This window comes from Mixophyes fleayi, chromosome 6, assembly GCF_038048845.1.
Source record: "Mixophyes fleayi isolate aMixFle1 chromosome 6, aMixFle1.hap1, whole genome shotgun sequence".
In the NCBI taxonomy this organism is placed as follows: domain Eukaryota; kingdom Metazoa; phylum Chordata; class Amphibia; order Anura; family Limnodynastidae; genus Mixophyes; species Mixophyes fleayi.
In genome coordinates this window covers 38034763-38056855 of record NC_134407.1, presented here as the reverse complement: position 1 = coordinate 38056855, position 22093 = coordinate 38034763, and the positions used below count along the sequence as shown (strand labels likewise).

The 22093-nt window shown below is 39.9% G+C and overlaps 1 protein-coding gene across 1 annotated transcript; it reads left to right on the top strand.

Moving 5' to 3' along the window:
• The first annotated feature begins 11236 nt into the window (after window positions 1–11236).
• On the top strand, window positions 11237–12256 carry LOC142095317 (taste receptor type 2 member 2-like). Its single transcript, XM_075178272.1, has one exon. The coding sequence runs from the start codon at window positions 11237–11239 to the stop codon at window positions 12254–12256; it is 1020 nt and encodes a 339-aa protein (XP_075034373.1).
• The last annotated feature ends 9837 nt before the right edge of the window (window positions 12257–22093 follow it).

Sequence of the window (22093 nt, the reverse complement as noted above, 5' to 3'; positions counted from 1 at the left end):
AGGCCCTGTGTAAGATAAACACCTGTATTTGTTGACATTTTAATGATGAAGTATAACCTTTAGTACTGTCTGTAACCATTCCCCACTCCTTGTCTGATAAAGGGCCAATATCTATTTCCCACTGATTCCTCAAACCATCCAAATCATCTGCAGTGGATTAATACAGAAGACATGAATACATTCGAGAGATCAGACCTCTATAACCCAAGGCCTGTAATTGTTTCCTCAGTGGATCCACCCCAAACACCAATGTCTCCCCTTTAAATTGTGTGTCTAGGGCGTGTCGTAATTGAAGGTAAGAATAAAACATTGTTCTGGGTACAGAGAATTCCCCAACCAACTGTTCGAAGGATTTAAGTACATTTGTGTCATAAAGTTGACCTACCGACACCACACCAAACCGAGACCACTCCCTGGCCCTCTTCACTGTATTCAACTTCTCAAATTTCTTTGCCCCCCAGATAGAAGTACATGGATCAATGTCAGTTTGTTTCATTATTTTATTACAGATTGTCCAAATCTTAACTGCCTGAATCAGGAGTGGAGGAGCCCGCATACCAAGCCGCCCCGCCAGCAGTGACTGTAAGGGAGTGTGATTAGAATTAAATTGGTGTACCAACACCCCAGTCTGGATATTTATATACTGTATACTGTAGATGCAGGTTACCCTGGTGTATTCCAAAAAGGCCTTTCTCCACTGGAACCACTAATGTCTATAAGAGAATCTGCAACCAGTAGCATTGACTGCATGTCTGATGTCACATGACATTTCTTAGTGTCAATGAGGGTGTCCAGATCAGGATCTTTCAATCACATAGAAAATTCAGCCCCACAGTGTTCAAACAACAGATATAGAATCTGCTTTCTAACAAAGTGATACATTTAGATTCCTCTTACCTTTAGGTACCTCCCAAAGTACTTGTGTTCATCACCAGTTTGGGCAGAGATGGTCAGTAAAATGACCTCCCTTCTGCATTCCATGTGAGGGCTGAATTATACCCAATGTCTCACTTTTATTAATGAGCATGTGGGAGGGCTCAGATCGCTGAAATAATTGTAGCAATTTAATTAGCATATTACTGAGCTATAACCCCCACGGTTATCATTATGTTTAGGCGTTCAATGTAATCAAACAGAAAATAGAAACAGATAGTAGTAACCTGTTCTCTGAATTTCTAGCAGGGAAAAAGTTAAACGCTAACAGTGTGTAGATCTCTTTTGGAGAGTTATCCAAGGAACAAATGTTGTAATTGTTTTCCTTTACTTAGGCATTTTAATGCGTGTTTTACATTTTCCTTCGTGTAATCAACAGTCCTGAGGGGTTTGCAGTGGGTGCTGTCTAATGAAAAGATAGAGAAAGTTGTAATTATAAATGTTAATATTAACTGGGGACACATTAAGTGTAGTTATGTGGAACCACAGGAAATTACAAAAGATGGAAGGAGATGAGGATCTATAGAGGTCAAAGTGAACCAGCTATAAGGTCATAGTATTAACCTATTCTTGTTATCGGGATTCACTTTATTTATGACTGTTTATTATGGCACAGGAGATTTCTATTAATTCTAATGAATTTCAATATTTTCTATTGATTTGATTGATTTTTAACTTTTATCATATATTGGTTATTACCATTGTGTGTGACAAATAAATTGTTATATTTTTATATACCTTTCAGCGTCTTGTTATTATCTTGATCAGATACAGCGCTGTCATTTTACATTTTCTATTATTTACGAAACAGTAAGGTAACAGAAGCTTAGATTTATAACACAATGGGAAAGGGTCTCTGCCCAGCTTATAACTATTATTGATAGTAGCAATCAAGACGTTTGCAATAATGTTTGTGCTTCTATACAGGTGCATATGCACATTTCTACTGGACAGTTCCCTTTATGAAGTGTTGAGAAAAGACTGATTGAGACGCGCAGGATTCCAAAGAGTTGGAGCCTCTTTGTACATTCATGTGAAAAAGAAAGTGCACCCTCTCTTTCAAATCTGTGGGTTTTTTTGTCATCCAGCCCTTACCAAGTCCTAAAATGTGATAGATCTAATCTCACAGGACATGATATATAAAATATTTTATTTGTCATCATTTATTAAAAATAAAGCAACATGACTCATTGCCCATACTAGGCAATACATTGCTTGATATGTTAACTTGTATATTTTTTTACAATGCGCTGTCTGGACCAAAAAACATATTTTTTCTTTTTGCAAAAATTAATTAAATAAAATAAAATTAAAAAAAGTAACTGAACCCCTTATTTTTTCATGTCAATAAAGAAAGTGATTTGAGTGAGCTGCTGATAGTCACCAGAAAAAAAAAGAATGGCTTTTATGAAAGGAAAGTCATGTCACCTTCTTTCCCCCAAAAATATCACTATACTGCTTAGGGTGCAAAGTTGCATCTGAATTAAACACAAACCTTCGGGAACATTTTCACCTTAACGGACAAGACCAAAGTGGAGTTGTTTGGTCTTATTGCACAGCACTATGCTTGGGGAAAACCAAGCACAACTTATGTACACCAGAGCCTCATACCAACCTTCAAGGAGGAGTGAGGATTTTGGATTGTTAGATCTCACAAGCAGGGAACTCTTTGTCTGTTTGACATGACCGTATGTGTCAGCAGGAGGTGACTTACGTTGACAATATATTTGCAAGGACTTGAACATGAATGATGCATGGAAAATATGCTACTTTCAAGAATTACTTAATTACTTAAAACTGCACTACCACCTGAAATGGTGAAACATTTTCTTTGGCACTTTAAAATGACTGGAGAACGGGGGTGTGAGTTTGAAGGCCATAAAAAGCCTCAATCTCAGTCATTGTGGCTACTCATTGGTCTTCCTGCTCATGCCGCCTTCCAAATTGTCTCACAGTGGAGGTTTTCTGCTTCGGCTGTTAGACTAACCATGGAGCAGAAAAAGCAGCTGCGCTGAGCAGTCCTCAGTGCTTCATGAGAGGACTCCTCCTCTAGGTAGTAGTGTAGTTTTATTATGACACCAGGAAAAGGAACTAGAAGATGGAAGACCCACAGTTTAGACGAAGGAGGGTTGAATTGTAGATGGCATAACATTATTGAGAAAGATACAATTTTATAACATGGGGAACTGTTTACAATCAAGCAGTAAAAATGACACATTTTGTTAATGTTCTAAGAAGTGTGAAGTTCTCACGTGGAGCATGGACAGGTTTCACCTTCATTAATTTACCAAAGTTATTATTTCAGTAAAGGCTAAAACTGGTCATAACACTTTAATACATTTTTTTGGTGTACTAGATGCTAGCTCTCTAGTTTCAATGGTAAAGAGCAGCAGCCTTGGCTGCATCAACAGAGGAAACCTATGAATGCAAGCAAGGTATAGCTGAATATAATAAGTACTTTTACATGTTACATGTATTTTCTTTCCAGGTGTCACATTATTTAGTGAAAATAAGATCCACCTGTATTTGAAATAAGAATGAGTTAGGTAGGATGGTCATCAAGCACGACATTGAAATAGTAAGTTGTGTTTGAAGTAAACTAATTATCAGGGGAGGGCAGGCAAATTTTAGCCTGGGGGCCAATACTCGACTCAGCAGCCTATTTTAAAGGAAAAAAATGCAGATGACCCAGCCCAAGGTAGCGCACTATGGAACCAGAATACAACAAAAGGAGAGAAAGAAGAACAAAGGAGGCACTCCAGTCCCCAAGAAGATAATTGATGCTAATATAAAAAAAAAATTTTTTTTATTATTAATTATTAACAAGATAAACAGTCAAACAAAGCGAAAAGCTAGTTGGAATCCTATGTATTCCTATATATTATAAGGAATTTATATAATTGAGTTTTGCTCTCATAACAAATATTAATGCCACTATGGGGCTCCTATTATATTTACACACGACACACACTCACTATACATTTTTATTTTTATTTCGCTTTGTTTGACTTTTTAATAATTAATAATAAAATTTTGATTTTTATATTAGCATCAATTATCTTCTTGGGGACCGGGGTGCCTCCTTTTGTTCTTTTTTCTCCCCTTTTGTTGTATTATGGTCATTAACATGTAGGAGTGCACCCCACCTGTATACTAAGATGGGATTATCCTACTAGTAACAGGTGAAAGTCCCATATCTGTGTGCGACCACGCTTTTCTGTTGTTTGCACTATGCCCCCCTGCGCCCCAGCCCAGCCTGCCTCTGCCAATTATGGTAACAGAATGTTACAGAGAAGTTGATCATTTCAACTGTCCAGAAGGATTAGAACGGGAAAATGTTTTTTATGCTTGGCTGCCCCTATGTTGTTACACAGTTCTCTGCATTTCCTAAAATTCGTAGACCTCTATTCTGAGGTCGGATCTTTTATTTAACAGGTCTGTTTTTACTAGTTATATTTGTATTGTAGATATTATATCTTCTGTTCTGTATGTGTGCATGGAAATTATTAGTTTTGTGTGTGTGAAGTTTTCAAAACAGAAACTGGCCATGCAAATGCAGCATATTGTGTTACTGGCATGGATTTTACTACCAAATGCTTTGCAACCAAGAACACAACTGCCTTATACAAACATAGTGTAACAGATCTGGTCAGCAGTTCTAATCTCTGACATCTTCTGTAGCATAAACAGTACAGATAACTTGGAAGGATAACACGGAAGAGTTTAACTATCTACAGTGGTCAAAGCTGTGAAAATTGTTATCATTTTATACATATAGTTTAGACTTATACTTTGTGTTTTTGCTTTATCTTTATTACTTAGATACCTATCTAGATATCTAGGGGTGTTTGTACTATAACAAATATGTTGGAAATAGAGGCATAATCTTCATACCCGTTTCTCTATATTGGCCTCCTCTTGGTTGCTTTATGTGTGGGGCAGTGGTGGATCTACCATTGATGTAGCAGGCGCAGTGCACCAGAGCCCATGGAGAGAATGGGGCCCACAGCACGGGGAACTAGTGAGCTGTGGACCCCGGTTTCCTCCTTCCCGCTTCCCTGCTCTGGGGCCCACAGCTTGCTAGTTCCGCTTCTGGTGTGGGGTGTCCCTAGAGGAGGGGTGTGCACGCATGGTAATGACGTTAATCCCTACCATAAGGCATGTGTCCGCTATCCCTCCCCCATGTAGCAAAATCCCCCACTACCCTGACGTGGCAGAGCTTAGCTTTGCTTTGTGTTTGTCCTGAGCAGCGTTATATGTAACCACAAACGAAGTTCTCTGGCTCTATGTATGATTGTAATAATCTGTAGTAAAAATAATATGTAAAACCAACTATTATGGTATTTATCTGAGTGAGAATGGGTATTTAAGGCACAGGAACTCTCTGTGACTATAAGAATGAAGTATATTCCAATAATCCTTTATTACAACTACTGCAGTATTTATTTGCTTGTGAAATATTGAGAAGCTATGATAAAATAGGCATCTCTATTTCTATAAGAATAAAATATAATCCAATAAATTATAATCATACCGACTCTGATTTTTATTTCAGTAAAGAGGGCATTTTAAGCACTGGAGGAGTATAAAGATAAATGTTTAACCTAAAATAAAAGATTAAAAAAGACAAAAACCTGCTCCAGTTTTGATAATGTAATTTACACGTACAATCAGTGTAGACTGCAATGCATGTGAGTATGGCAGTTAAACTGTTTAATAGGCAGAGCTGTGTAGTAATCAAGATTCATTAAGCAGATAGTGGGGACATTTATTAAAGTTTATATGCTGGAAGAAAGTGCAAACAATTCTGCACTGAATATGTAATACTTATATGTTGATTTTTTTCAACTCCTTTTAGATTTCTTCAACTCTTCTTAAAACATGTAGCTTAAAGGAGTGGTACAATATTTTTGAGCCCTAAAAACATGAATAACGTCAGTATAGATACAACAGGCCCAGAAGGCTTATAAGCGTCAAACAATGTGCAAAAACTGTTTGAAATGAGATTTGAGTCAATTCCCCTACGCCAAAGGACTTGAACTCTGCACCAGCTAAGAGATGGTGATCAGTTCTCATCTGATACATCGATTGAGACAAAGCACGTCCTATACACAATATAAAAAAAAATATACAAATTTAAAAAAATGGACAGGAAATCCTCAACCATGCCCATTGCTAGACAGCTTAAAGAGACAGCCCTAAACTGGTCAGCGCAGGGCTGGTGCCACTATGTGGGGAGATGGGGGTCCACAAAAAACAGGGTTTTCCCCTTCCAGATAGTGCCAGACATGTGCTGAAATCCACTAGAACTCATTCCTTCCCCCGCTGGATTGTGGAGGCTTTGGCAAATAGCAATATTGGGACCCACGGAGAGTCAACTTTACTACTGCAGAAGATCCGGGATAGTAGATGGGAGCCCCTAAGTTCCCTGACTATAATACTAAAAGAATAAATGAAAAAACAACACCCATATGCAATTTTCAAATAATGATATTTGAATAAATAACACCCCAGCTCTTTGTTAAACAGAAATCTGTCTGGATCAATCGTATTCCAAATGGGAAATAAAAATATATTTTCTTTTTTGTTCAAATGGCAGAAAAATACATATCGCAAGAAAAACATCACAAAAATTACCAATCTGCTCATGACAAATGACCAAAGAGAAATGATAAAAAGTCAGAAGCTACCAGCACACCTTCATACCAGCCAATTACCAGAGGCGTCCCGCGTGATTGGCTGGAGGTGAAGAAACCTCTTGGGGAATCCTAGCTTTTATCATTTCACCACAGTTATTTATAGAGTGCAGGTGGGTTGTTTTTTTATTTGGATTTTTGTGGGGTTTCCATTTTTTCATCAAGAATAAAGATTTAATTTTATATTTGTGAAGAGAAGGGGTTGAGTCAGAACTTAGGAGACAGGGCTCTTCCAAATGTAACTTTTATTAGGCCCATAGTGTTGGAACAGCCCAATAGTAGGTCAGGGAACAGCCAGAGAATAGGTTTGCAGAGTACAGTCCTTCCTCCAGGATAGACAACCTTCTACATTAAACTGCTAGGCTTAATAAAGGGCATGACCCTATTTAGTGCATACCTTCCAACTGTGCTGGGTTTGACTCCACTCTCTTGACTGTCGGTACCTTTGTCTCAATTGTCAAAATGTTGGTAGTTTACCTATCAGCAGAGGAGCTTACAAGTGCAGGCACACACACACATTCGGGGTATTGGTTTTTCCCTTGTATATTAACAGAAACCTTACTATTGAATTGGATCGGACATCCTCCTGTATACAACCAATTAGAATGTGACTTTTATGTGACACTACATTCTGATGCAATGAGATCTCCAAAGCCAAGGTATTTCTTGCCCCAGAGTCCACCACCAATCTGACCACTATCTCCTGTTTTAGAACCAGTACTTGTAATAAGGGCAAACATGTGATTACAGGAGCTGTAGCAAAGATATCTGCAAAGGAACAGTCCATTTGCGGGCAGCTGGCTTCAGAAAATCCCATTTCTCCACAGGCAAAACAGGAGGCCATTTCTAATCTTGAATGAGTTGATGAGAAAATACAGCTGTATTCCAAAAATCTGGGTGCAAGAATCTCCCCAGGGACCTGGTCATCTGTTTTCTAGAAGTGAGATGAGTAGGTAGGGGGAAGAATCAGGGCAGTTTTCTGGTCCAGAATATATATTTAGAGCTTTAGTATCAGCTGATTCTGACCTATTTTTTTTCTCTTTCACAAGAGCAGACTTCTATAGACTGTACCATGAGAACCCCATATGGATACACTAGATGGGGAGGCGGCCTGGAGCAAGCTGGCACCAAATCCACAGTTGCTACTCCAGAGATCCCTATCTTGTCAGGTGTGCACTTATGGGAGGTTTCCAGTTGCCCTCCGTTCAGGACTCATAGGCAGACTTGCACCTCCCTTGGGACCAGCCACTTAACTGCCACAAATCTACAGATCCATTCCGCCCCTCACTTCTAAACTGTACATCCCGCCCCCCTCTTTCTACAGAATCGAATGGAAGAAGGTAAGTGTGGGGGAGGGCTCTTTCTGTACTAGGGGTAGAGACTGGGTATTAATTTAATGGCAAGGATGGGTAGTAATCATTTAATGGTGGGTGGCAAACATTAACTTTATGGTGGGAATTATTTAATTTAATAGTGGGGTCATAGAAATGATTATTAATTGAAAATAGTGTGATGGAATCATATAATTAATGCTTCGGTGGTGTGGGGATTATTTACTTAATGTGAGGCTGAGTTTAGGGAGAAGGACTATTTATTTATTGTGAATACCAATGATTTAATATTGGGGACATTTCGGGGGGAAAATAGGTGTAAGTATTAAATGGGAATACTAATTATTTAATATTGGTAATGTTTGGGGGCAATAGGTGTATTTATTTAAATGTGAGTACCATTAATTCAATGTCAGGGCAAGTTGGGGGGAAAATATGTCTATCTATCAAATCTGAATGCTATTAATTTACTGTTGAGGCTAATTGGGTGGTAATAGGTCAATTAATTAAATGCTCATTCTATTAATTTAATGTCAGGGCTGGTTTCAGGTAGGGGGGCCTAATTAAATGTAGGTGTTACTGATTTGACATTGGGACTGGTTGTTGGAGGGAGGCCAAAATGGTTCACTCACTGCTAGACTTTAAATATTTTATATACCTATCCTTTTTTCCATGCAAGGCCCCAACATTCCAGGATCCAGACAAGCAGCAACTGAGCTTAAGACACGAGCAGCCTCAGGTAGTTAAAGCCACAAAAACAGATAGGAGAGTGCAGCACAGTCTGCCAACTGTCCTGATGGGCAGTGGCGATTTTATGTGACTGTTCTGCTCAGTTAGTACTCTGGCCTGACTGCGACAATAGTTGGCATGTATGTCCCGCCTCACACTGGGCTGTTTGTTAAGGGCAAGCATTACAGTTAGATGCAAGCAGCTCGCCCTTAATAAGCAGTACAGTGTGAAGCAGGACATACATCCCAACCATCCTTGCAGTCGTAACAAAGTCATGACTGAACGAGACAGACAAATAAAATTGTAACTGCCCCACCATAATCGGGACAATTGGCTACCATTGTCCCCATTTGAGGGGGATGGGAAGAGTTGGAGAGCAGCCTAGCACTGTCTCAATTGTTAGCCACGCTCCTTGCATACACTCTGGTGGTGTGGCATGAAAACCCCCCTCTATAAATACTGCGTTTGCCCCTGCTTGTTAATTATCTCAGCCCTCACAGCTCAGGGGAACAGGAAGGGAATGGGAAGAGCTCCTGGGCTTTTCAGAATGGGTCTGGTAGGCTCTGTAAACAGTATGCTGCTCTTTGCCCTCTCCCATACTGCAAAGCCCTACATATTTAAAAACAAGTTATCACAGAGGCCACTGTATATTAGGGCCTATTTTATTGCAGGTGGCGAGTTCTCCTGCAAATGCGCTTGTGAGGATACCACTCTTAGCTGGGATGGCAGTTACCCTCTGTGGGATTCAACTCACTCTGGTAGACCAGAATATATGCAGAATAAGGCTTTATTACGACAGTACAACACCACAAGTCGTTCACAAGTTACAGGGTAAATTGTAGCATGTATCCTCCAGCAGCCTCTTGCAGTCAGCACTCCAAAATAATAGTCTCAGTCTCTTTCAGAGTCTTATCCTCCCGCAATATTACCACTACCGATTATCTAAACAGTTATGGTGTCGCCCAGCCTGGGTTACTGGCTCACACAGACCTTGTCCTGGTAGGTTTCCTCCAGCGACACCACGATTCCTGGCCCAGAGTCCTTTTCGCTGATGTCTTGTACACCAGGATCCTCCAAGCTAGAATAGCTCTATTGGCATTCTGCTCTCCTTATATTCCTGGCTGTATACACAGGAAGTAGGGTCAAATGTCTCAACCCTCCCCCTTTCAGCAGGAGTCTATCAGTGGACACTTTAACTGTTAGACATACAGTCTCTGTTACCTAGATTATACGATGAAATGGTGTGACTCAATTACCTATTTGGCTGAATACACTAAACAAAGGGTTACAATATAACATCAAGGAATGACATTTCACACTTGCGTGAAACAACAAGACATTTGACACATTATATCTGCCACATTACACAATCTGAGTCTGATATATATTTTGATACAATAACATTTATATATTGAAACATGTTAATAAATTTCCCAATGCTATTTCAGCCAGTATATCACTGTGGAGGCACATTGCATATCATCTAGAAGTTCTAACCTAATTACCTCTCAGATTACCTGTTGACCTAGCTAATTAACTTGCGCTGCCTGCTAGTTAGCTCAGACATTGTTCTGATTACAAACCAAATCTAAGCTGCACCTCATAACAATGGACATTTGAGACAAATGTTAATTACCTTAGCTAACACAAGCAAAATGACTTCTGTTGTCCTTGTTATTTTCACACAGTATGGCAATATTCTGTATATTTCTAATACATAAAATATTGCAGGTAATAGCAAGGGCAAACTATACCTAATACCATGAACTAATAATACACATAATACACTGACGCTCTGGTGTATATACTTAGACTGGGCCAAGGATTAAAAAGTACAATAAACCGTGAGAAACGGGTGATGAATAAAAAGTTATCAGTCCAGTAGCACCCCATTTCTTGACAGCGCTTCTCTGACAAATTGGTTCCAAAGGGGTGGCACTAAAGGGGTAGGAGGTTGATCTTCTATGTAAGGTTTACAGCGCACCTCCTAAAGAATTGCCTGTGTCTCTGCACATTGATGCATGTTTTTAGTTTACAGAGTCTTCTCCATCTGCAGAGTGAAGACAAAGACCTTTGAGGGGCACATGTGCAAAACCAAGGTTTCTTGTTGTGTGTATTGATTGTGCTTCGTAAATGAGCTTCCAGGCGTTAATTCTTGTAATCTTTCTATTGAATGTAACCATGTTCTCATTTCAGTTGCATATGATAACACTATTGTTGAGGAATAAAAATACAGAAAGTAGAAAACATTGGCTTTAAATCACATAGCAAGCAGCATATTGTATGCAAAGAGTCAATAATAGTCTTCTTCATGTGTGAATGTTTTTGGCATTTGCATGCGCTATGATAACATGCTAATATAAATAAATACGGACACAATTTAAATTCTCTGGAATTCTTCCCATTTTGACACAAAAACCTAGCAGGCTTAAGTGACTGTAGAACACTCAGAAGCCGTGGATAAACTTCATGACACTGGAAAATAGAAGTGAACAGGAGAAGACATATTTAGATTGAAAAAAACCTAGAGGGGAATTTTGGAAAACAATGTTCAAGGCAAACAATCAAACAAAACAAGAAAATGCAACTTCTACATCATATAGTCCTACATCATTGACAGTATATGAAATTATGTCATTGACTATTTTGGTGTTGGAGACTTTTATTGGAGTCCTGGCAAATGGTTTCATGATGACTATAAATTTAATTGACCTGGTGACCCATAGAAAACTGGGCTCCTGTGATTCAATACTTGCTTGCCTTGGTCTAGCTCGATTTTCCTTTATGTTTTTGGTTTTAGCTATGTATGTGTTGTCTTACCTGTTTCCCGATCTTGTTAGCTCGCAGAGCACAATAAGCAACTTGCAGTGTACATGGCTGTTTTTCAATGACATTAGCATGTGGCTTGCCACTTTGCTCTGCATTTTCTACTGTGTGCGAATAGTTAATATCCAACTATATATTTTTGCCATATTTAAGACCCATTTTGATCGTTGGGTCCCTTTCTTCCTACTGGCAAGTGCTGCAATATCAGCTTCATGCAGTAACTCTTTCACATACTCTGGCCTAAAAGGTTTTGAAAGCATCAGCAAATTTGACAGCTACAATAACAATAGATCAACACCATTCATTTTAGGTGGAACCAACTTTGCAGCCTTCTCTACACTTTCTGTGGTGGGATCCATCCCCCCCTTTTTTCTGTTCTGTGCTGCGACTGGGCTGGTGGTTGCCTCCCTTTTAAGACACACACAAAATATGAAGGAGCAGGAGAGAACAGGGTTCAGGGAGCCATCATTAAATGCCCATTATAGAGCGGTTAAAACGATGACCGTCTTCTTCACCTTTTTCTTTTTTTACATGCTGGCATTCAACCTATATGCATCAGGAAACCTAGGCAAAGGCATAATGAGTTGTGTGTGCACTACAATCATCGGAGCCTATCCTTCCATACACTCTGTTCTGCTTGTCAATGGGAATCACAAGCTCAAAAGAATTTTCATCAGGATTCTTGAGAAGGCAAAATGCTACAAACCAGAGGTAACTCAGACAGAGACATTCTTTACTTAACTGTGTTGCTGAGTCATAGTTTGTGTACAACTGGTTGGAGAGTAAAGCAGAAGAAACAGTCCAATCTTCACATCCTTCTGTTGCTGAACTACAGAAATAGCTTCGGTGCTGCATGGTGGACTTTCCTTTCCTAAAATTAAAATGCTCTATAATGTGGCCCAATAATTTTTCCATAAGTGTACCCATATATCGTCAGCATTCTTACTATCTAAGTCATATATGGTCTTCTTATTTACTATTCTCAATTTCATACTTTCCAGTGACAATGCATATAACAACGCCTGTATGTACTGAGTATTGGGCATTATCTTCCCTTAATCAATTGTCTTGTTCATACAGTTTTCAGTGAGAGTTTCTAATGTTGTTAAACAGACCTGGGGGTAAACTTATCAAGCAGTGGGTTTCCGGTGGGTTTGAAAAGTGGAGGTGTTGCCTATAGCAACCAATCAGATTGTAGCTGTCATTTATTTAGTACAAGTTTACATTTGTACCCTTTGCAGGTCATCATGGTTTACTCAACTGCAATTTCTGCACCTGAGCAAAATTCTGCACCAACCTCTAAATCAGCCCCTCTATGTATGTAAGGGGACAGCACTGCCACAGGTCAACGATAGTAGTAGCATAAATATAAGATCAATAGATTACAAAAAATTAATTATCATAATTATGCCATGATATTATTGGTAGCTAAATTTTGTATGCATTGCAAAAAATTATCCTGTTCCTAAAGTCTTTTTTATTATCTCTCTACAATAATTTATAATAATACGTTTGGTCATATATATCATATAGATTTAACACATATCCTTCCCTAAAAAGAGCATAATTATGTTTGGTATTTAATGCCTTTTGAAACAGATCCTATCTGTGTACAAACCATGCACACTAGGTGCAAAGCGAGGAATAAGCCATGTCCTGCTGCCTACGTTCCTCTGACCCACTTCCTTTAATTAAATAATTATTTATCGCTTCCCATTTCATCCTTATAGTGTGATTAAACAATAAGGACAACAAGTTTGTATCTCACAAATGTGTTTAGTGTAATCTTTGCGTGGCACTGCTGTCCAGTGTGCACAGTGTGCTCTGACTTATAAATGTGTTTTTGTTTTGTCAATTTAGACTTTGTTATTTAGAACTCCTCTTGTGTTTTGTGAGCTTAGGTGATGGTGAACATGGCCTTTCACTATACATCTGTAAGTATACAGTCACTTACAGCGGGGCTAACATTCTGCAATTCAATGTAAATGAAGAGTATGTCTAAGTTTTCCTTTTTAGCTTCTTTTTAACTTGTTTAAATATTATATTACCATTCTGTTTATGAGCTTTTGTGCTGTGACATGCTCAAATAATTTACCTATTTAGTTAATCTTATGACCAATCCAATCTGCTTGCTGTCCAACTGAAATGTATGCATATTGCAAACCTGTCATCTTGATGGACTCCGGCATAATATAGGGAAACACTGTATGGTCACTGCAAACGCAAAGTATCTGCATTTATGCTAAGCTTGAAAAAATGTGCTCAATTGTGTTATATACAGAAGAACCTCATACACACTATAGTATCACAGGTGTCTAATGTTTCTAATACTGGCTAATTTTTGTTCATACTTAAATGTGTATCTAAAAATAAACATTATACAATATCTACTGTGCTATGTGTCCTTGAATTCGTCATTACAATTATTAGTATTAGAAAAATAAGAACACATTTTACTTCAGCTAGGATAATTATTGTTTCCTGTTATTGTTAACAGAAGTCTCCTTTCCTGTCTGGATTTTTTTTATCACAAAGAGATGGAGCTGAAATGACTATTTTGGTGATTACGGGGGGTTGCAGTGGAAAACAAGAGCCAAAGTAAGTGCAGAGGCAGACAGTGATTAGGGAGATTGGAAAGAAAAGACCAGGGGGTAAATGTATGAATCTCCGGATTCTTCATCTCCAGCGAGTTCAGCCTCTTCAGCGCTTAAATTTAAAGCGGTGCTGCCTTGTAAAGGGTAGTTTCCCTTTACAAGACAGCGCTGCTTTAAATTTAAGGGCTGAAGAGACTGAACTCGCTGGAGATGAAGAATCCGGAGATTCATACATTTACCCCCAGGGCTGTAATAAGTGTATAGACAGATAGTGATTAGGGAGGATGGAGAGGACAGGTAAGCTAGGTTGAGTCAATATAAAGATAGTGGCTTGATAAGCTGGAAAGGAAAGACAAGCTACTGTAGGGTTAAGCTGGGTACCTATGCAATATTACTTGAGATGTAACAACCAACGACTAAAAGTCCAGATGAGCATCCCGATTCCTGCGTAAACACCGACGCAATTTACCTTCAGATCTGTGATCTTCATCTGTTATAACCATCTGCTGAAAAGATCGTGACTATGCACACTCTACAGAGATCTGCCTACACTGATGATTGTGAGTGCGTACACACGGCCACATTTGCCCGACATCAATCCATCGTTGATCATGATTTTTAGGAAGTTTCTGAAACCAAATCAACAGATGCTATGTGTTTTGTATGATAAAACATGATCGTGAGAGCGTACACGCTCTTCTAATATCTGACCAAATGGTTGTGAATCGTGTGATCGAAAATTGCATAGGTGTCTATCCAGCTTTACTGTAGAGGAAGACAGTAATTTAAAATGATGGAGTAATTTAAAATGATGGAGCGGGGAGTCCAAAGTTCAATTGAGTAGAAGAAGACTGTGATTAGGGAAGCTGTAGAGTAAAGACAATAACTTAGGTGTAATGATTACAGTTCTTAGGGAGAAAGCAGAGGACAGACAAAAGCAAGGGTGTGCGACAGACAGTTATTAAGGAGGAAGGATAGGAAAGACAGAGATAAGGTGAGTGTAGATACAGACAGTGATTAGGGACAAAAGACATAGCTAGGAAGAAAATGTTAAGTGTGGAGGATGTGGTGGGAAGACCAGAGTAGGGTAAGTATAGAGCAGACAGTGATTAGGGAGAATGGAGAGAGGAGACAACAGATAATGTGAGTGTAGAGCAGTGCATCTTAACTCTAGTCTCCCTGCAACCCCAAGAGCTCATGTTTTGAGGATATCTGTCTGTTGAAACAGGTAGAATAACCACTGAACCAACCAAGCAGCCTAAGTCATATGTGCATGTATAAGGAAATCCTGAAAACATAAGTGTAGAGGAAGAGAGTAGTTTCAGAGGCTGAAGAGAAAAAACAACATCTAAGATTAGTGCTGGGCTATATACTTATTAGGTGGTAAAGTCAGGAAAGACAAAAGCTCGGGTCAGTGTATGACAGACATTAAGGAGGATGGAGATAAAGACAGAGGTCGGGAGTATAGAGGCAGACGGTGATTAGGGAGCTGTAGTGGGAAGTCAGTGTGAGTGTAGATGCAGACAGTGATTAGGATGAAGTGGGGAGATGAGAGGTACTGTAGAGTGGGTGTTGAGGTAGATAATAAATTAATTGGATGTGGAGGGGAGTTAAGAGAAGAAGGTTTTAGTCATTTGAAATGCATAAACACTTTACACCAAATACCCTGCTAGATGGATTTTATGTGATATGTAAATTGGCTGAGTTAGCTGTAGCCAGAAGATGAGGCCAATTTCCGATTATTCTTCCACCTGAGATAACAACTCAAACAACCTCCACCCCCCAACCTTTATTACTTAAATTAACTCACAAATATACTATAGTCTTTTATATTAGATGAGCATAATAATAAAAGTATGACTGTATTTTCATCAACAACCACCATATGCGGCTGATGGTGATGGGGGTCAGGGGCGACAATGTTGGACCAACCAGTTTGTTCGCCATATCTTCTCTTTTGAACATGCTCGGGGGGCGGTGCTTATGCAGTAGAGAATGTCTGTGCCGTCAGCTACACTGTGATGGAACTAAAAGCCCCAACGGGCCTCCGCTGTATATGTGCTATCCTCACTCAGAGTCTGGACGCTTGGAGCAGTGAGTAGATACTCAACGCTGGACCCTCCCCCCAAGAAAAACATTTTGCTAACGGGACTGATGACTGCTAGTTATACCCTGGTTTAAACCATGGACACAAATATCCTTATGAAAGAGGCATATATTTCCCATGATGTTTCCATGGTGTCTCCCATCCGGTGATAATATAATAATCATAAAAAGTTTTAAAAAATTCTGTTCATCTTATTTTACATGCATTGCATCATGTAATAGTTTTGTTAATGTACTTAAAACTAGAGATGGGCGGGTCCGGTTCTCCGAGAACCGAACCCACCCGAACTTTGGGTATCCGAGTACCGAGCTGAGCAGCTCGGTACTCTCCCGCCCGTTCCGAATCCAAATCGAGGCCGAACGTCATTGTGACGTCGTCGGATCTCGGGGCTCGGTTCTCGCGATACTTCAACTTTATAAATACACGCCTCCACAGCAATCCATCGCCATTTGACAGAGGGAGAGAGCAGGGTGTAGTCATAGGCTAATTAGAGCAGGGACAGAGAATACAATATTGTTCTTGCAATTGCTCTAACCAAAATCGCTAGTGCAGAGAGGAGGATAGAGGTTTATTATTTTTTCTTCATATTTGGCACTCCCCAGCGCTTTTGGGGTGTCCCCCATAATTGTGCATAAATATTTCTGGCTGTCAAAAGTCATATCTGTCACCAGTATCTACTAAATAATTTTTAGCACTCCTCAGTGCTTTTGGGGTGTCCTCCCTAATTGTGCATTAATATTTCTGGCTGTCAAAAGTCATATCTGTCAGCAGTATCTACTAAATAATTTTTAGCACTCCTCAGTGCTTTTGGGGTGTCCTCCCTAATTGTGCATTAATATTTCCGGCTGTCAAAAGTCATATCTGTCAGCAGTATCTACTAAATAATTTTTAGCACTCCTCAGTGCTTTTGGGGTGTCCTCCCTAATTGTGCATTAATATTTCTGGCTGTCAAAAGTCATATCTGTCAGCAGTATCTACTAAATAATTTTTAGCACTCCTCAGTGCTTTTGGGGTGTCCTCCCTAATTGTGCATTAATATTTCTGGCTGTCAAAAGTCATATCTGTCAGCAGTATCTACTAAATAATTTTTAGCACTCCTCAGTGCTTTTAGGGTGTCCTTCCTAATTGTGCATTAATATTTCTGGCTGTCAAAAGTCATATCTGTCAGCAGTATCTACTAAATAATTTTTAGTACTCCTCAGTGCTTTTGGGGTGTCCTCCCTAATTGTGCATTAATATTTCTGGCTGTCAAAAGTCATATCTGTCAGCAGTATCTACTAAATAATTTTTAGCACTCCTCAGTGCTTTTGGGGTGTCCTCCCTAATTGTGCATTAATATTTCTAGCTGTCAAAAGTCATATCTGTCAGCAGTATCTACTAAATAATTTTTAGCACTCCTCAGTGCTTTTGGGGTGTCCTCCCTAATTGTGCCTTAATATTTCTGGCTGTCAAAAGTCATATATGTCAGCAGTATCTACTAAATAATTTTTAGCACTTCTCAGTGCTTTTGGGGTGTCCTCCCTAATTGTGCATTAATATTTCTGGCTGTCAAAAGTCATATCTGTCAGCAGTATCTACTAAATAATTTTTAGCACTCCCCAGTGGTTTGCGCTCAGAATGGATTCAAAGCAGTCCACATATGATCTGAATGAGCAACCAGGTTCTGTCACCAGTCCTGATGTTAGTGTTCCCAGTACGTCATCTGGCCAAGGCGATGTCAAACAACAGAGTGTTTTCAAATTAGTGCAAAAAACAAAAAACAAAAAAAATTTTACTGTATTGAAGCGAAAAAGAAGTGTAACTGAGCAAAAGTTAAGTGACGATAAAAAAAAAATTGCAAGCATGCCATTCTACACACGCAGTGGCAAAGAGAGAATGATGCCTTCACCTTTGGCTATTAGTGGCAGATCCCAAAAAGTTACCCAGCCTACAATTGGTGCACAACTACTGTTACGCGTCAAAGCCGAGCTGCAAGATAACAGTGAGGCATTACAGGAGAATATTTGCTCTGATTCACAAATGACAACAATCCCTGTGGAGAGTCCATCCAACAGTGGGATGTCTAATCGTGAGCATTCTGCTGATGTGTGCCTTAATAGCCCGAGTGTAGCCGGTGATACCCAAATTGAGGATGCCACTTTGGAATCAGAAGAGGATGAGGGGGAGATTTGTGTAGGCGACGAGGGCGCTAATGAGGATGTTGATGAGGATGAGGTTGTTTGTGTAAGTCCTGCACCAGTGGCAGCAGTTCTTGTACGTGACAAGAAAAAGGCCATTGTCATGCCTGGGCATAAAACAAAAAAATCCACTTCTTATGTGTGGAATTATTTCTACCCAAATCCAGACAACAATTGTATAGCCATTTGTAGTGTATGTCAAGCCACAGTCAGTCGAGGGAGGGACCTTAACCATCTTGGAACCTCGTCTATGTTACGCCATTTAACGAGAGTTCATGGCAAAGTGTTGGGAAAAGCTGTTCTTCCCAAAAGAATACAAGCACTCCCTCATCAGCTAAGACCCTCCGCTCACCGACATACCGACGGCTACAAAATACACCCACCACACCATCCTCATCAATGTCCTCGGTAGCGCTCGGAGTTAGGCCGGCATCCCACTTAAGGCTGGATGACTCCGGCACTATTATTGATTCCTCTGAAGAAAGCGTTAGTCCTGCTGCTGCTGTTGCTGCTGCTGGGGGTGAATCGTCATCCCAGAGGCAGGTTAATAAAATGAGCAGTCCTACATTTCAGCAATTAACTGTGAAACAATCATTTGCGAGGGGAAGCAAATATGACAGCAGTCACCCAGTCGCCAAGCGAATCACAGACGCCATGGCTGCAATGTTAGTGTTAGATCTGCGTCCAATCTCCACAATAAACGCAACTGGTTTTTCACAGTTAATTGAGGTTTTGTGTCCGCGTTACAGAATTCCATCGCGACACCATTTCTCCCGTAAAGCTATTCCACAACTATACCAAAAAGTGTGTAAAAATGTAGAGATTGCGCTGAAAAATGCCATTCTGCCCACTGTTCACTTAACCACAGATATGTGGACAAGTGGAAGTGGCCAAACCAAAGACTATATGACTGTGACAGCCCACTGGGTTGGTCATTCACCTTCACCAGCAGGAACAGCAGCAGCATGTACACCACTACGTAACATTTGTCACAGGCAGGCCACTCTTTGTATCACCGGCTTCACTAACAGGCATACGGCTGACAATTTGTTACGCAAACTGAGAGATGTGATTGATGCATGGCTTATACCACTCGGACTCTCCCCAGGGTATGTCATTTCAGATAACGCCAACAATATAGTGCGAGCATTACAGCTGGGTGATTTCCAACATATTCCCTGTTTTGCTCACACCATCAACTTGGTGGTACAGAGCTTCCTACGAAATAACCGTGAGGTGCAGGAGATGCTTTTGGTGGCCCGTAAAATTTCAGGCCATTTCAGGCATTCAGCCACAGCATGTAGGAGATTACAGCAGCTCCAAGAGCAGTTTAACTTGCCCTGCCACCAACTTAAGCAAGAGGTGGTAACTCGGTGGAATTCCACCCTGTACATGCTTCAGAGGATGGAGGAACAGCGCAAAGCCATCCAAGCATATTGCACAAGTCATAACATTGGGAAAGGAGGGGGGATGTATTTCACTCTTGCACAGTGGGGAATCCTTTCAGTGCTGTGCAAGGTGCTGAAACCATTTGAAGTTGTGACATGTGAGGTCAGTGCAGACTCTGCTAGTTTGAGCCAAGTCATTCCTTTAATTAGACTATTGGAAAAGCAGCTTGAGAAAATGAAGGAGGAGCTGAAAGCAAGCAATGCAGCAAAGTATGTTGGCCTTGTCGATCAAGTACTTAATTCGCTTCACAATGATCCTCGAGTTATTAAGATCTTGAACTCGGATCAGTACATTTTGGCCACTGTGCTTGATCCAAGGTTTAAAACCTACATTGAGTCTTTACTTGTAAATGAGCGAGATGTGAACTTTTGCAAGGAGCTATTGCTCAGCAAGTTGGCCGCTGAACTGGGCCTCGGCTTGACGACGTGTCCTCCTTCCCTTTTTTCAAGCTGTTGCTCGTAAAAAATTAAATTTCCAAAAAAGAAGCAGAGAAGACACAGGGGGCAGACCAGAACAATTTAACATCTGGGCTGGTTTGAAGGATTTTTCAAAAAAATGTGTCACTTTGCCCATAACTCCATCCAATATGAGTATAAACATGCAAAGGATGGTGGAGGATTACTTTCAAGAGGTAGTTGATATGGAAATGTCAGACAGTCCCTTTCCTTACTGGGAAGAAAAGCAGGCCATTTGGAAACTCATGTACAAACTTGCTTTGCAATACCTAAGCTGCCCACCCTCCAGTGTGTACTCTGAACGAGTGTTCAGCACAGCAGGGAACTTAGTCAGTGATCGCCGTAGAAGGTTACTTCCCAAAAATGTGGAGAAAATGATGTTTATAAAAATGAACTACATCTTCCACGAGGAAGGCCTTCACCATCCAAGACATCCAAGCACTGACTGTTCTCTAATGGCGGATTCAAGCAGCGATGAATTGATAGTCTGTGATGATGACGTACACACTGATGAGGGTGAGGATTAAGCTGAAGATGGTGTCGATAACATCTTTTTAAAACTTTCTATGTAAGTGTAGGGTGCAATCTACCCCCAAAGAGGAAAGGGACTTGTGGCATTTCCATATCACATACCATCTTGAAAGGCTGCTGTTAGGGCAATTTATCCTTAAGGGTAGGGTGTCATAGACAGAGTGACCCTAAACTGGCTTTGTCCATTTTTCTTAATATTGTACAGTCTATAATGGCTGAATTTTTGGGTATTTTATACAAGTGGAGGGGGGCCTAGAGAGACAGAAACCAAACTGGCTTTTTCCATGTCAATTAATATTGTACAGTCTATAATGGCTGAATTTTTTGGTATTTTATACAAGTGGAGGGGGGCCTAGAGAGACAGAAACCAAACTGTCTTTCTCCATGTCAATTAATATTGTACAGTCTATAATGGCTGAATTTTTTAGTATTTTATACAAGTGGAGGGGGGCCTAGAGAGACAGAAACCAAACTGGCTTTCTCCATGTCAATTAATATTGTACAGTCTATAATGGCTGAATTTTTTGGTATTTTATACAAGTGGAGGGGGGCCTTGAGAGACAGAAACCAAACTGGCTTTTTCCATTTCTTTACATATTTAACTATAAGTGTAGGGTGTAATATACATTCAAAGACGATGGCTGCATTGCCAATATGCATAGATGGAGAGGAAGACAATCTGTTTTGTGTGTAGAATAGGCCTACCAACGAAGAATTAAACTGTTTTTTTGGATGATTTATTACCTCAACAATTAGATTACTTGTCTCTAAAACAGTTGGAGCACTAAATTGGGTTAATTTAGGCCCAAAAACATGGATTTTCCAAAAAAATAGCAAAACAAAACCAAACAAAACCAAAACCAAAACCAAAACACGCAATGGCGGTTTTGCAAAACCAAAACCAAAACCAAAACACGACGGTAATCCAGATCCAAAACCGAATCCAAAACCAAAACACGGGGGTCAGTGACCATCTCTACTTAAAACTATAAGATGGTAAAAAGCCAGACATCTTCCTGCGTATACTAATGCCATAATGTAATGTTTCCAGGTCATATATCATACCTGCCTACCTGAGTCATTTTTAGTGTTTTAATAATTTTCTGGTGAAAAGCAGAAGCAGGTTATTATCACACTCTAACTGGGAATTGGCAGGTTTGTGAATGACTAGCACTGACCCCAAATATAACAATGCAAAACTGTGATCCTTCACGAACCACCTCTCATATATATTCTGTAATTAGGTACTTTACAAACAAAATTTC

Excerpts from the sequence above, each read along its gene's own strand:
- LOC142095317 (XM_075178272.1), top strand. The coding sequence starts at position 11,237 with ATGTTCAAGGCAAACAATCAAACAAAACAAGAAAATGCAACTTCTACA.